This window comes from Oncorhynchus clarkii, chromosome 1 (genome assembly GCF_045791955.1).
Source record: "Oncorhynchus clarkii lewisi isolate Uvic-CL-2024 chromosome 1, UVic_Ocla_1.0, whole genome shotgun sequence".
In the NCBI taxonomy this organism is placed as follows: Eukaryota; Metazoa; Chordata; class Actinopteri; order Salmoniformes; family Salmonidae; genus Oncorhynchus; species Oncorhynchus clarkii.
In genome coordinates this window covers 19496126-19509784 of record NC_092147.1, presented here as the reverse complement: position 1 = coordinate 19509784, position 13659 = coordinate 19496126, and the positions used below count along the sequence as shown (strand labels likewise).

Genomic DNA, 13659 nt, shown 5'->3' with positions numbered 1-13659 from the left:
CTGGAACACCTGCCACTGTCTCTGCCTCTACATGCCTGTTACCAACTACACTTGGAACACCTGGAACACCTGCCACTGTCTCTGCTTCTACATGCCTGTTACCAACCCTACCTGGAACACCTGGAACACCTGCCACTGTCTCTGCCTCTACATGCCTGTTACCAACTACACCTGGAACACCTGGAACACCTGCCACTGTCTCTGCCTCTACATGCCTGTTAGCAACTACACCTGGAACACCTGGAAAACCTGCAACTGTCTCTCTCTCTACATGCCTGTTACCAACTACACCTGGTACACCTGGAACACCTGCCCCTGTCTCTGCCTCTACATGCCTGTTACCAACCAAGCATGGAACACCTGGAACACCTGCCTCTGTCTCTGCCTCTACATGCCTGTTACCAACTACGCCTGGAAAACCTGGAATACCTGCCACTGTCTCTGCTTCTACATGCCTGTTACCAACTACACCTGGAACACCTGGAACACCTGCCACTGTCTCTGCCTCTACATGCCTGTTACCAACCACACCTGGAACACCTGGAATACCTGCCACTGTCTCTGCCTCTACATGCCTGTTACCAACCACGCCTGGAACACCTGGAACACCTGCCACTGTCTCTGCCTCTACATGCCTGTTACCAACCAAGCATGGAACACCTGGAACACCTGCCTCTGTCTCTGCCTCTACATGCCTGTTACCAACTACGCCTGGAAAACCTGGAACACCTGCCACTGTCTCTGCTTCTACATGCCTGTTACCAACTACACCTGGAACACCTGGAACACCTGCCACTGTCTCTGCCTCTACATGCCTGTTACCAACCACACCTGGAACACCTGGAACACCTGCCACTGTCTCTGCCTCTACATGCCTGTTACCAACTACACCTAGAACACCTGGAACACCTGCAAATGTCTCTGTCTCTACATGCCTGTTACCAACTACACCTGGAACACCTGGAACACCTGCCACTGTCTCTGCTTCTACATGCCTGTTACCAACAATACCTGGAACACCTGGAACACCTGCCACTGTCTCTGCCTCTACATGCCTGTTACCAACTACACCTGGAACACCTGGAACACCTGCCACTGTCTCTGCCTCTACATGCCTGTTACCAACTACGCATGGAACACCTGGAACACCTGCCACTGTCTCTGCCTCTACATGCCTGTTACCAACTACGCCTGGAAAACCTGGAACACCTGCCACTGTCTCTGCCTCTACATGCCTGTTACCAACTATGCCTGGAACACCTGGAACACCTGCCACTGTCTCTGCCTCTACATGCCTGTTACCAACCATGCATGGAACACCTGGAACACCTGCCACTGTCTCTGCCTCTACATGCCTGTTACCAACTACGCCTGGAAAACCTGGAACACCTGCCACTGTCTCTGCTTCTACATGCCTGTTACCAACTACACCTGGAACACCTGGAACACCTGCCACTGTCTCTGCCTCTACATGCCTGTTACCAACCACACCTGGAACACCTGGAACACCTGCCACTGTCTCTGCCTCTACATGCCTGTTACCAACCACGCCTGGAACACCTGGAACACCTGCCACTGTCTCTGCCTCTACATGCCTGTTACCAACTCTACCTGGAACACCTGGAACACCTGCCACTGTCTCTGCCACTACATGCATGTTACCAACTACACTTGGAACACCTGGAACACCTGCAACTGTCTCTGTCTCTACATGCCTGTTACCAACTACACCTGGAACACCTGCCACTGTCTCTGCCTCTACATGCCTGTTACCAACTACACTTGGAACACCTGGAACACCTGCCACTGTCTCTGCTTCTACATGCCTGTTACCAACCCTACCTGGAACACCTGGAACACCTGCCACTGTCTCTGCCTCTACATGCCTGTTACCAACTACACCTGGAACACCTGGAACACCTGCCACTGTCTCTGCCTCTACATGCCTGTTAGCAACTACACCTGGAAAACCTGGAACACCTGCCACTGTCTCTGCTTCTACATGCCTGTTACCAACTACACCTGGAACACCTGGAACACCTGCCACTGTCTCTGCCTCTACATGCCTGTTACCAACCACACCTGGAACACCTGGAACACCTGCCACTGTCTCTGCCTCTACATGCCTGTTACCAACTACACCTAGAACACCTGGAACACCTGCAAATGTCTCTGTCTCTACATGCCTGTTACCAACTACACCTGGAACACCTGGAACACCTGCCACTGTCTCTGCTTCTACATGCCTGTTACCAACAATACCTGGAACACCTGGAACACCTGCCACTGTCTCTGCCTCTACATGCCTGTTACCAACTACACCTGGAACACCTGGAACACCTGCCACTGTCTCTGCCTCTACATGCCTGTTACCAACTACGCATGGAACACCTGGAACACCTGCCACTGTCTCTGCCTCTACATGCCTGTTACCAACTGCGCCTGGAACACCTGGAACACCTGCCACTGTCTCTGCCTCTACATGCCTGTTATCAACTACGCCTGGACACCTGGAACACCTGCCACTGTCTCTGCCTCTACATGCCTGTTACCAACTACGCCTGGAAAACCTGGAACACCTGCCACTGTCTCTGCCTCTACATGCCTGTTACCAACTATGCCTGGAACACCTGGAACACCTGCCACTGTCTCTGCCTCTACATGCCTGTTACCAACCATGCATGGAACACCTGGAACACCTGCCACTGTCTCTGCCTCTACATGCCTGTTACCAACTACGCCTGGAAAACCTGGAACACCTGCCACTGTCTCTGCTTCTACATGCCTGTTACCAACTACACCTGGAACACCTGGAACACCTGCCACTGTCTCTGCCTCTACATGCCTGTTACCAACCACACCTGGAACACCTGGAACACCTGCCACTGTCTCTGCCTCTACATGCCTGTTACCAACCACGCCTGGAACACCTGGAACACCTGCCACTGTCTCTGCCTCTACATGCCTGTTACCAACTCTACCTGGAACACCTGGAACACCTGCCACTGTCTCTGCCACTACATGCATGTTACCAACTACACTTGGAACACCTGGAACACCTGCAACTGTCTCTGTCTCTACATGCCTGTTACCAACTACACCTGGAACACCTGCCACTGTCTCTGCCTCTACATGCCTGTTACCAACTACACTTGGAACACCTGGAACACCTGCCACTGTCTCTGCTTCTACATGCCTGTTACCAACCCTACCTGGAACACCTGCCACTGTCTCTGCCTCTACATGCCTGTTACCAACTACACCTGGAACACCTGGAACACCTGCCACTGTCTCTGCCTCTACATGCCTGTTAGCAACTACACCTGGAACACCTGGAAAACCTGCAACTGTCTCTCTCTCTACATGCCTGTTACCAACTACACCTGGTACACCTGGAACACCTGCCACTGTCTCTGCCTCTACATGCCTGTTACCAACCAAGCATGGAACACCTGGAACACCTGCCTCTGTCTCTGCCTCTACATGCCTGTTACCAACTACGCATGGAAAACCTGGAACACCTGCCACTGTCTCTGCTTCTACATGCCTGTTACCAACTACACCTGGAACACCTGGAACACCTGCCACTGTCTCTGCCTCTACATGCCTGTTACCAACCACACCTGGAACACCTGGAATACCTGCCACTGTCTCTGCCTCTACATGCCTGTTACCAACCACGCCTGGAACACCTGGAACACCTGCCACTGTCTCTGCCTCTACATGCCTGTTACCAACTCTACCTGGAACACCTGGAACACCTGCCACTGTCTCTGCCTCTACATACCTGTTACCAACTACGCCTGGAACACCTGGAACACCTGCCACTGTCTCTGCCTCTACATGCCTGTTACCAACTATGCCTGGAACACCTGGAATACCTGGAACACCTGCCACTGTCTCTGCCTCTACATGCCTGTTACCAACCACGCCTGGAACACCTGGAACACCTGACACTGTCTCTGCCTCTACATGCCTGTTACCAACCACACCTGGAACACCTGGAACACCTGCCACTGTCTCTGCCTCTACATACCTGTTACCAACTACGCCTGGAACACCTGGAACACCTGGAACACCTGCCACTGTCTCTGCCACTACATGCATGTTACCAACTACACCTGGAACACCTGGAACACCTGCAACTGTCTCTGTCTCTACATGCCTGTTACCAACTACACCTGGAACACCTGCCACTGTCTCTGCCTCTACATGCCTGTTACCAACTACACTTGGAACACCTGGAACACCTGCCACTGTCTCTGCTTCTACATGCCTGTTACCAACCCTACCTGGAACACCTGGAACACCTGCCACTGTCTCTGCCTCTACATGCCTGTTACCAACTACACCTGGAACACCTGGAACACCTGCCACTGTCTCTGCCTCTACATGCTTGTTAGCAACTACACCTGGAACACCTGGAAAACCTGCAACTGTCTCTCTCTCTACATGCCTGTTACCAACTACACCTGGAACACCTGGAACACCTGCCACGTTCTCTGCCTCTACATGCCTGTTACCAACTACACCTGGAACACCTGCCACAGTCTCTGCCTCTACATGCCTGTTACCAACTACACCTGGAACACCTGGAACACCTGCCACTGTCTCTGTCTCTACATGCCTGATAGTCTGTACGGCCCAGTAAATCACTGCGGCCCTCCTTTTGTAGGCCCGCGGACAAAATGGTAACCTCTACAAAAGTGTGGCCGCGGTGATGTACTGGGCCGTACACGCCCCCCTCTGTAAAGCCTTGTGGTCGGGCGAGCAGTTGCCATACCAAGCGGTGATGTACTGGGCCGTACACACCACCCTCTGTAAAGCCTTGCGGTCGGACGAGCAGTTGCCATACCAAGCAGTGATGTACTGGGCCGTACACACCACCCTCTGTAAAGCCTTGCGGTCGGACGAGCAGTTGCCATACCAAGCAGTGATGTACTGGGCCGTACACACCACCCTCTGTAAAGCCTTGCGGTCGGACGAGCAGTTGCCATACCAAGCAGTGATGTACTGGGCCGTACACACCACCCTCTGTAAAGCCTTGCGGTCGGACGACCAGTTGCCATACCAAGCAGTGATGTACTGGGCCGTACACACCACCCTCTCTAACGCCTTACGGTCGGACGCCAAGCAGTTGCCATACGGTGATGCAGCCAGTCGAGATGCTCTCAATGGTGTATAACGTTTTGAGGCTCTGAGGGCCCATGCGAAATCTTTTAACTCAGTCAGGGTCTCAACTTACTGTTGAGAGTTAGAATAATAGAATAGACATGGTGCAATTTAGACATTATGTAGTGCATCAGCAGTCACTTAATTAGCCCATGTCGGCAAAACAAATGTTGATTGTTAAATTAGTCTAGCGCCAGCTATCTCGTAGTAAGCATGGTTGAATTGTCATATAAAAAATTGCTAACATTTGCCTCCACCCTATGGCAAAAGGTATAGAATAGCCTGAAATGATTTATAAAATTGCTAAATGTTATCTCCACCCCATGGCAAAATGTGTAGAATTGCAGCAAACCTGCTTTAAAACAAGCCACCGCGGCCCCTAATGATATTGTTTTGTGGGCCCCATCCCCCATTAAAGTTGCCCATCCCTGCACTAAGTCTTTTGACTCATCACATGCACTGCTGCTACTGTTTATTACAGTATCTATCCTGTTGCCTAGTCACTTTATCCCTACCTATATGTACAGTACATATCCACCTCAATTACCTCGTACCCCTGCACTTCGACTCAGTACTGGTGCCCCGTGTATATTGCCAAGTTATTGTTACTCATTGTGAATTTATTCCTTGTGTTATTATTTTTATATTATTTCTCTTTTTTCTCTCTACATTGTTGGGAAGAGCCTGTAAGTAAACATTTCACTGTTAGTCTACCCCTGTTGTTTAAGGAGCATGTGACAAATAACATTTGATTTCATTAGACTTTACTCACAGTTCACCTAAACTCAGCTGCCTGCCGTGACAGCTGCAGGGCACGACATTGGCTGGGAATGAAGCGTGCGTGTGCGTGCGTGGGTGTTTGTGAGTGAGAGAGAGTGTGTGTGTGCGTGCATGTGTGTGTTGAAAATATGCTTGCGTGTTGTTTGTGTAAACATACCCACCTCACCCCAATCTAATCTGCTGAGACATGATAGCCTCTAGGAGTAGCTGCAGCCCACAGGGCTCGGAAAGTGCTGGATGAATCCAGGCTTTAACTGTCTTCAGCTTTCATAACAACACTACATCAGCCTGACACACACACACACACCTGCTCGCCTGCCAGCCATCCCCAACCTAGACCCAGTCAGTAAGGGCATATCTGGGTTGTGTTATGGAGTGCCATGTCTGGTCCTGTGTCTATTGATCTGTTGACACCGCGTGCCAATGTTAGTAATGTCCCTCCTAGTCTCTGCTACTGCACACTGAACACAGTGAGTAATAAACTGGGGTTTTCTGGTTGGCTGAATTTAAGGTGTGAGCCACAGCAGCAATCACTGTACTGGCAGTCTAAACAAACGCTGTTAACACAATTTACAGATTTTTAGCACTATTAAAAGTGGGGTAATCTGATATGGCTAGCCATTATTAAGGTGTCTAATTATATGGCTAAGTAATATCATGGCTATGTGATTAGGGAAGCTCAGTTAGTAGAGCATGGCACTTGCAATGTCAGGATAGTGGGTTTGATTCCCGGGACCACCCATATGTAAAATGTATACAAACATGACTGTAAGTCGCTTTGGAGAAAAGTGCCTGCAAAATATTATGAATTATTATATTTTAATAGCCTACAGGTAATTACTGCAGACACAGACTAGACCTCCCCCTGGGCGTGTACTGCAGTCACAGACCAGACCTCCCCCTGGGCGTGTACTGCAGTCACAGACCAGATCTCCCCCTGGGCGTGTACTGCAGTCAGAGACCAGACCTCCCCCTGAGCGTGTACTGCAGTCAGAGACCAGACCTCCCATGGGAACATACTGCAGTCAGAGACCAGACCTCCCCCTGGGCGTGTACTGCAGTCAGAGACCAGACCTCCCCCTGGGCGTGTACTGCAGTCACAGACCAGACCTCCCCCTGGGCGTGTACTGCAGTCAGAGACCAGACCTCCCCCTGAGCGTGTACTGCAGTCAGAGACCAGACCTCCCTCTGAGCGTGTACTGCAGTCAGAGACCAGACCTCCCATGGGAACGTACTGCAGTCACAGACCAGACCTCCCCCTGAGCGTGTACTGCAGTCAGAGACCAGACCTCCCATGGGAACGTTTTGCAGTCACAGACCAGACCTCCCCCTGGGGCAGTACTGCAGTCACAGACCAGACCTCCCCCTGGGCGTGTACTGCAGTCAGAGACCAGACCTCCCCCTGGGGCTGGACTGCAGTCACAGACCAGACCTCCCACTGGGGCCGTACTGCAGTCAGAGACCAGACCTCCCACTGGGGCTGGACTGCAGTCACAGACCAGACCTCCCACTGGGGCTGTACTGCAGTCACAGACCAGACCTCCCACTTTGACAGTACTGCAGTCAGAGACCAGACCTCCCACTGGGGCCAAACTGCATTCACAGACCAGACCTCCCACTGGGGCTGTACTGCAGTCAGAGACCAGACCTCCCACTGGGGCCGTACTGCAGTCAGAGACCAGACATCCCATGGGAACGTACTGCAGTCACAGACTAGACCTCCCATGGGAACGTACTGCAGTCACAGACCAGACCTCCCACTGGGGCAGTACTGCAGTCACAGACCAGACCTCCCACAGGGGCAGTACTGCAGTCGCAGACCAGACCTCCCACTGGGGCCATACTGCAGTCACAGACCAGACCTCCCATGGGAACGTACTGCAGTCACAGACCAGACCTCCCACAGGGGCCGTACGGAAGTCACAGACCAGACCTCCCACAGGGGCAGTACTGCAGTCACAGACCAGACCTCCCACTGGGGCCGTACTGCAGTCACAGACCAGACCTCCCACTGGGGCCGTACTGCAGTCACAGAACAGACATCCCATGGGAACGTACTGCAGTCACAGACCTGACCTCCGACTGGGGCAGTACTACAGTCACAGACCAGACCTCCCAATGGGGCAATACTGCAGTCACAGACCAGACCTCCCACTGGGTCCATACTGCAGTCACAGACCTGACCTCCCACTGGGGCAGTACTGCAGTCACAGACCAGACCTCCCACTGGGGCAGTACTGCAGTCACAGACCAGACCTCCCACAGGGGCAGTACTGCAGTCACAGACCAGACCTCCCACTGGGGCCGTACTGCAGTCACAAACCAGACCTCCCATGGGAACATACTGCAGTCACAGACCAGACCTCCCACAGGGTCCGTACTGCAGTCACAGACCAGACCTCCCACTGGGGCAGTACTGCAGTCACAGACCAGACCTCCCACAGGGGCAGTACTGCAGTCACAGACCAGACCTCCCACTGGGGCCGTACTGCAGTCACAGACCAGACCTCCCATGGGAACGTACTGCAGTCACAGACCAGACCTCCCACTGGGGCCGTACTGCAGTCACAGAACAGACATCCCATGGGAACGTACTGCAGTCACAGACCTGACCTCCCACTGGGGCAGTACTGCAGTCACAGACCAGACCTCCCAATGGGGCAATACTGCAGTCACAGACCAGACCTCCCACTGGGTCCATACTGCAGTCACAGACCAGACCTCCCATGGGAACGTACTGCAGTCACAGACCAGACCTCCCACTGGGGCAGTACTGCAGTCACAGACCAGACCTCCCACAGGGGCAGTACTGCAGTCACAGACCAGACCTCCCACAGGGGCAGTACTGCAGTCACAGACCAGAACTCCCACTGGGGCCGTACTGCAGTCACAGACCAGACCTCCCACTGGGGCCGTACTGCAGTCACAGAACAGACATCCCATGGGAACGTACTGCAGTCACAGACCTGACCTCCCACTGGGGCAGTACTGCAGTCACAGACCAGACCTCCCAATGGGGCAATACTGCAGTCACAGACCAGACCTCCCACTGGGTCCATACTGCAGTCACAGACCTGACCTCCCACTGGGGCAGTACTGCAGTCACAGACCAGACCTCCCATGGGAACGTACTGCAGTCACAGACCAGACCTCCCACAGGGGCAGTACTGCAGTCACAGACCAGACCTCCCACTGGGGCAGTACTGCAGTCACAATGCCGGGATACCTGGAAAATACATATTTCCCCCCCTTCTTCCCACCTTTCCTCTACTCCTTGGAGTTATTACTGATCTGATAGTTCCACATTAATGTATTAGGAATGTCATACGGACCTCTCATTTTCACCACGTGCTTCAACCATGTTTCAAATGAGCAATCAGCGATTACTTCAAGGAAGCGAATGAAGGATTTACTGTAGTCTGCAGATGGGTTGTTGAATGGTAACTGTCTGGGGGTTAGTTAATGTACTGAGGGCTTTAGGTTTCAACTGCAGGGCTGCCATCTAGGGAATGACAGAGGAACTGCACCTTCACCCCCAGTCAACCCTCCTCATCATTCGTCTCTCATTTGTCCCCCTTCTAATCCGGCCAATGAGATGCAAGTGTGGGTGCATTCCTAACACCTGTCACACACTGTGGTCCCTAAGGCCCCTGTCCCCTCTAAGATAGTTTGTGTATGATGAAATTGCCCCTACACACTGATCTAAGGTCAATTTTGTGTTTCCCTCCTGAATAGTGAATGCTAGATTTGATGGAGCGTAAACTGATCCTAGATCTGGCCCTATGGGGAACTTCTAGCCAGAGCTGAAAGGTCAGTGAGTCAGCGTGAGGTCTCGTGGGGGACAAGGGCATAAAAGGGACATGCACCCAGGCAAAGAATGACTGTGATGTACACCACTGTGAATGCTGGTAATAGACATCATCACCTCATGTCCCACTCATCCATTGCTGTGCTTCTGTCTCTCCCTCTCTCTCTCTCTCCATTGGCAGTGCTGTGTGGGAACCCCCCCAACGTGGAGAACGCCTTTCTGATTGGCCGTAAGCGGTCCCACTATGACATTCATTCATTGGTGCGTTACCAGTGTGCCGATGGGTTCCTCCAACGTCACGTCCCCACGGCCAAGTGTCGTGCCAACGGCAAGTGGGACCGGCCCAAGATCATCTGCACAAAGTGTGAGTGACCAAGACCGCTAAAGGGTTATGTTTTATGTCTATGGGGTTAATGCTCAAACAACAGGAGAGGAATGGACACGACAATTAGATCAGATTCAATAGGAATACAAGACTCTCCATAGAAGTTGTACCATATACTCTATTTTGAACAGCTTTTCATCAGATAGAGGTTGTGTGATGATGGTAATGTCCTTTTAATGTCGATAAAACTAAGTTACAGCTCTTTTTCTGTGAGATTGACAGCCAGGGATTTGGAGGAATGCCAGGAACACCAATAAGAAACATTTTATTTTACCATCCTCCCATAGAGTAATAAAAGTCACTCTGCAGAACAACATCCATCTTTCTTTATGACAGCAGGATCTTTCATATTGTAGGATGATATATTTTATGAAGTCATTAGAAACCTTATTCTCCTTTCACCTTTCAAACTGTGATATTTATTCGTCTCATACTGATGTAATGGATTGCTGCTGTTTAAAGTGAAAATATGGAGCCTTGTTATTTGTTTTATTCCGTGCATTTTGAGTGCAATGTTGTTTTCCTGCCATCGTCGTTTGTTAGTCATCATTGTCCTGGCAAGGTAGACTTTTTGTTGGCAAACCCAAACCAGGACCAACGGATCCAATTTGGCAGCACAACATAGGAAGGAAGTGGCTTACTCAGGCCGTGAGTGGGAGAACAGTCCTATGCTAATACATGTAGAGAGCTCGGCACCCACACTGTTCAATGTAAACTAGAGTAGACACTCAGAGCTGAGTGGCTGATGTTGAGAGCTGTATATCTGTGGTGTTGACTTTTCCTTCCCCCCCTCCCTCCTCTCATATACCTCTCTCACTCTATCTCATCCTTGACTCTCCCCCCGTTGCTTCCGCTCTACCTGTCACACACCCCTCTACTCCCTCTCATCCGGTCTCGCCTCTCTCTTACCCCTCACTCCTCCCCTTTCCCCCCCTTTCACACCCTTCTCTCCCTCTCTCTTACCCCTCACTCCTCCCCTTTCACCCCCTTTCACACCCTTCTCTCCCTCTCTCTTACCCCTCACTCCTCCCCTTTCACCTCATTTCACACCCTTCTCTCCCTCTCTCTTACCCCTCACTCCTCCCCTTTCACCTCCTTTCACACCCTTCTCTCCCTCTCTCTTACCCCTCACTCCTCCCCTTTCACCCCCTTTCACACCCTTCTCTCCCTCTCTCTAGCCCGACGAGCCCACCGCTACAGACGGCACCATGATCACAGCGGGAGATGGGAGCGTAAAAAGCACAATAAACACAGCCATGGACACGGTGAGGGAGGCCACCACGGAGGAGACCAGGGCCACAGGCACGGCCATGGACACGGAGGCCACCACGGAGGAGACCAGGGCCACAGGCACGGCCATGCTCATGCCCACATCTGAACCTGAAAGCCTCCACTGCCCAAACCTCACCAAACCCAAACCTGCCCAAACCTCACCTCACTGCCCAATCTCCCTACTGCTCTCTACCCCCTGTCCACCCCCTCTCCTGCCCTTTTCCTGACCCCACAGCCTGGCTCCCCGAGCCAGCATGTATCATACTCAACTCTGAGGCCTGACAGCTGACTGCTAGGCCTCACTGAGACAATAACAATCCCTTTGTACTCTTTTCTTTACCTTCAACACTTTCCTTTTCTTACATTTATCCCTCCCCCTTCACGACCTACTGTCATCGAGTCAGTGAGGACCCAGGATACGGGGCTTTACTCACCTAATAAAGCTTTTGTTTACATAAACAATCGTGGAGGAGGAGGTTTAGTACAAGCTGTAAATAGTGACAACATCATTGGAATCAGAAGTCGAGGAATAGATAGATACATGCATCCATGTTTTTCCATGAGTCTTCATTCTAACACCTTTATTTTTAAGAGACTTGTTGTTTGAGTGTATTTCCCGACTTTGCTGTTTTTAGTTAGCTCTTTGTAAGACATTTGACTTAATAACCTACAACAGTTATTCTGAACAGATTGACATGCTTTGCTTTGACACTGGTGCTTGTACTGACTGAGTAGTGTTGTGTTTCAGCATCGTAAGACAGACACTTTGGACTGGGTGTACTAGGTGCACAGAGGAAAACAGAGACAACTCACAGTTAGCTTGTATCTGAGTCAACCTCACACCACTGAGGTCAAATCAAATCGAATCAAGCATCCACAGCAGTCTTTTTTTAAAGCTGAACTGGAAATGTTACTTTAATGGTTTCTTCTAACAATATCATCCTATGTGTGTTGCCTTTCTAAGTCATTCTGTGTTCCTGCTTAAGTACTAGAGGAGATTGCTAGTTGGTAGTCGAGAAACCCAACCCAGAAAAGCGGTTACCTTTGGAACTGGACAGATTGTGATTGAGTCTGGTTTTCCAGCTAGCTAATAGGCAATGATCCTTCATTAGAATCCTCTCATGCCTATCACCACACTCTCCTATTCCATCTGTGTCTCTAAATTGAAGGTCTGTTCATCGTCTATCTTAGAGCTCTACTTCTCTGGCCAGCTGAGGACAAATTGTTCTGTCAGACTGTCAGAGAGAGAGAGAAGGACATGTGGAGAAATAGAGAGAGAGAGAAAAAGAGAGAGGAGCAAGGAATCTGGACTCTTAATTACAGTTGTCCCCGTTCTCCAGCACATCAAACAGAGGGATGACAGGGCTCTCTGTGCAGCCGTCGGGTACAGAGCTGGGGCCATAATTAGCTTCAGAAGTACTGCTAATAGGACATGGGGCCATAAAGTCGGGATGACTACCAGAAGAGACCTGGGCTGGGGGGAGTGCAAAGAACCAGAGCTGTTGGAAAAGGCAGAGGTGGCTGGGTTCAGAGCCCAATCTCAGTGAGGGTTGTGTGGGGTTAACAGTGAAGCGACAGGACTCACAGAAGATGCTAGAAAATTTATAGATGGTTAGAAGAGATAAAGCACTTTTGTATTTCTGGACATGGAGGCAATTGGCTGTCGTTCACATTGTTTCACAATAGTACTCACTCCAGGTGTGTGTCCTGGTTTTAAACAGGTGTACTGCAGCCTGGGATAAGACCCAGCCCACCTCCTCTCTGCAGCCGCTAAAAAATTAGACACGTTTTGTTTTTCACTGCAGGGTCCGACTGATTCTCTAAAGCTCCTTTATCACCTTATGCAATTCCTCTGAGCTTACATCCCCCTCTTTCTCTTTCTTTCTCTCCTCTCTCTTTTTGCTCTCTTTCTCTCTCCCTCTCTCTCTCCCTCCCTCCCTCCTCCAGTTCTTCCCTTGTCTTTCATCCTCAGCCCTTTATCCACCTTGTCAATGACACAGATGGGGAAGAGAAAGAAAAGAGAGAGAGGCTCCATATCAGTACAATTCATCTCCCTTAAAGCATGCTTAATTAATGAAGAGGTTATCATCCTGACCTTTGTCCCTGGCTGTGATGGCAGTGGCTATGCTCTGACGGATAGGGAGCCACAGGCCTTTCACAGCACTCAAGCTCTGACGTCTTTAACATGTCAGTCTAATACCTGCTTTTTTCTATCCGTCTACTATTCCAGACATTCCAGAAA

At 51.0% G+C, this 13659-nt stretch overlaps 1 protein-coding gene across 1 annotated transcript in view; it reads left to right on the top strand.

The window, feature by feature from the left end:
* LOC139415575 (neurocan core protein-like) overlaps positions 1-11538 on the top strand; it is a gene marked incomplete at its 5' end in the record, with an annotated part of 185225 nt that extends 173687 nt beyond the window's left edge. Inside the window, 2 exons of the mRNA XM_071163689.1 lie at positions 9942-10124; positions 11324-11538. Of these exons, the coding sequence (XP_071019790.1) occupies positions 9942-10124; positions 11324-11523 (383 nt within the window). The remainder of the gene's footprint in view (positions 1-9941; positions 10125-11323) is intronic.
* Between the last annotated feature and the right edge of the window lie 2121 nt (positions 11539-13659).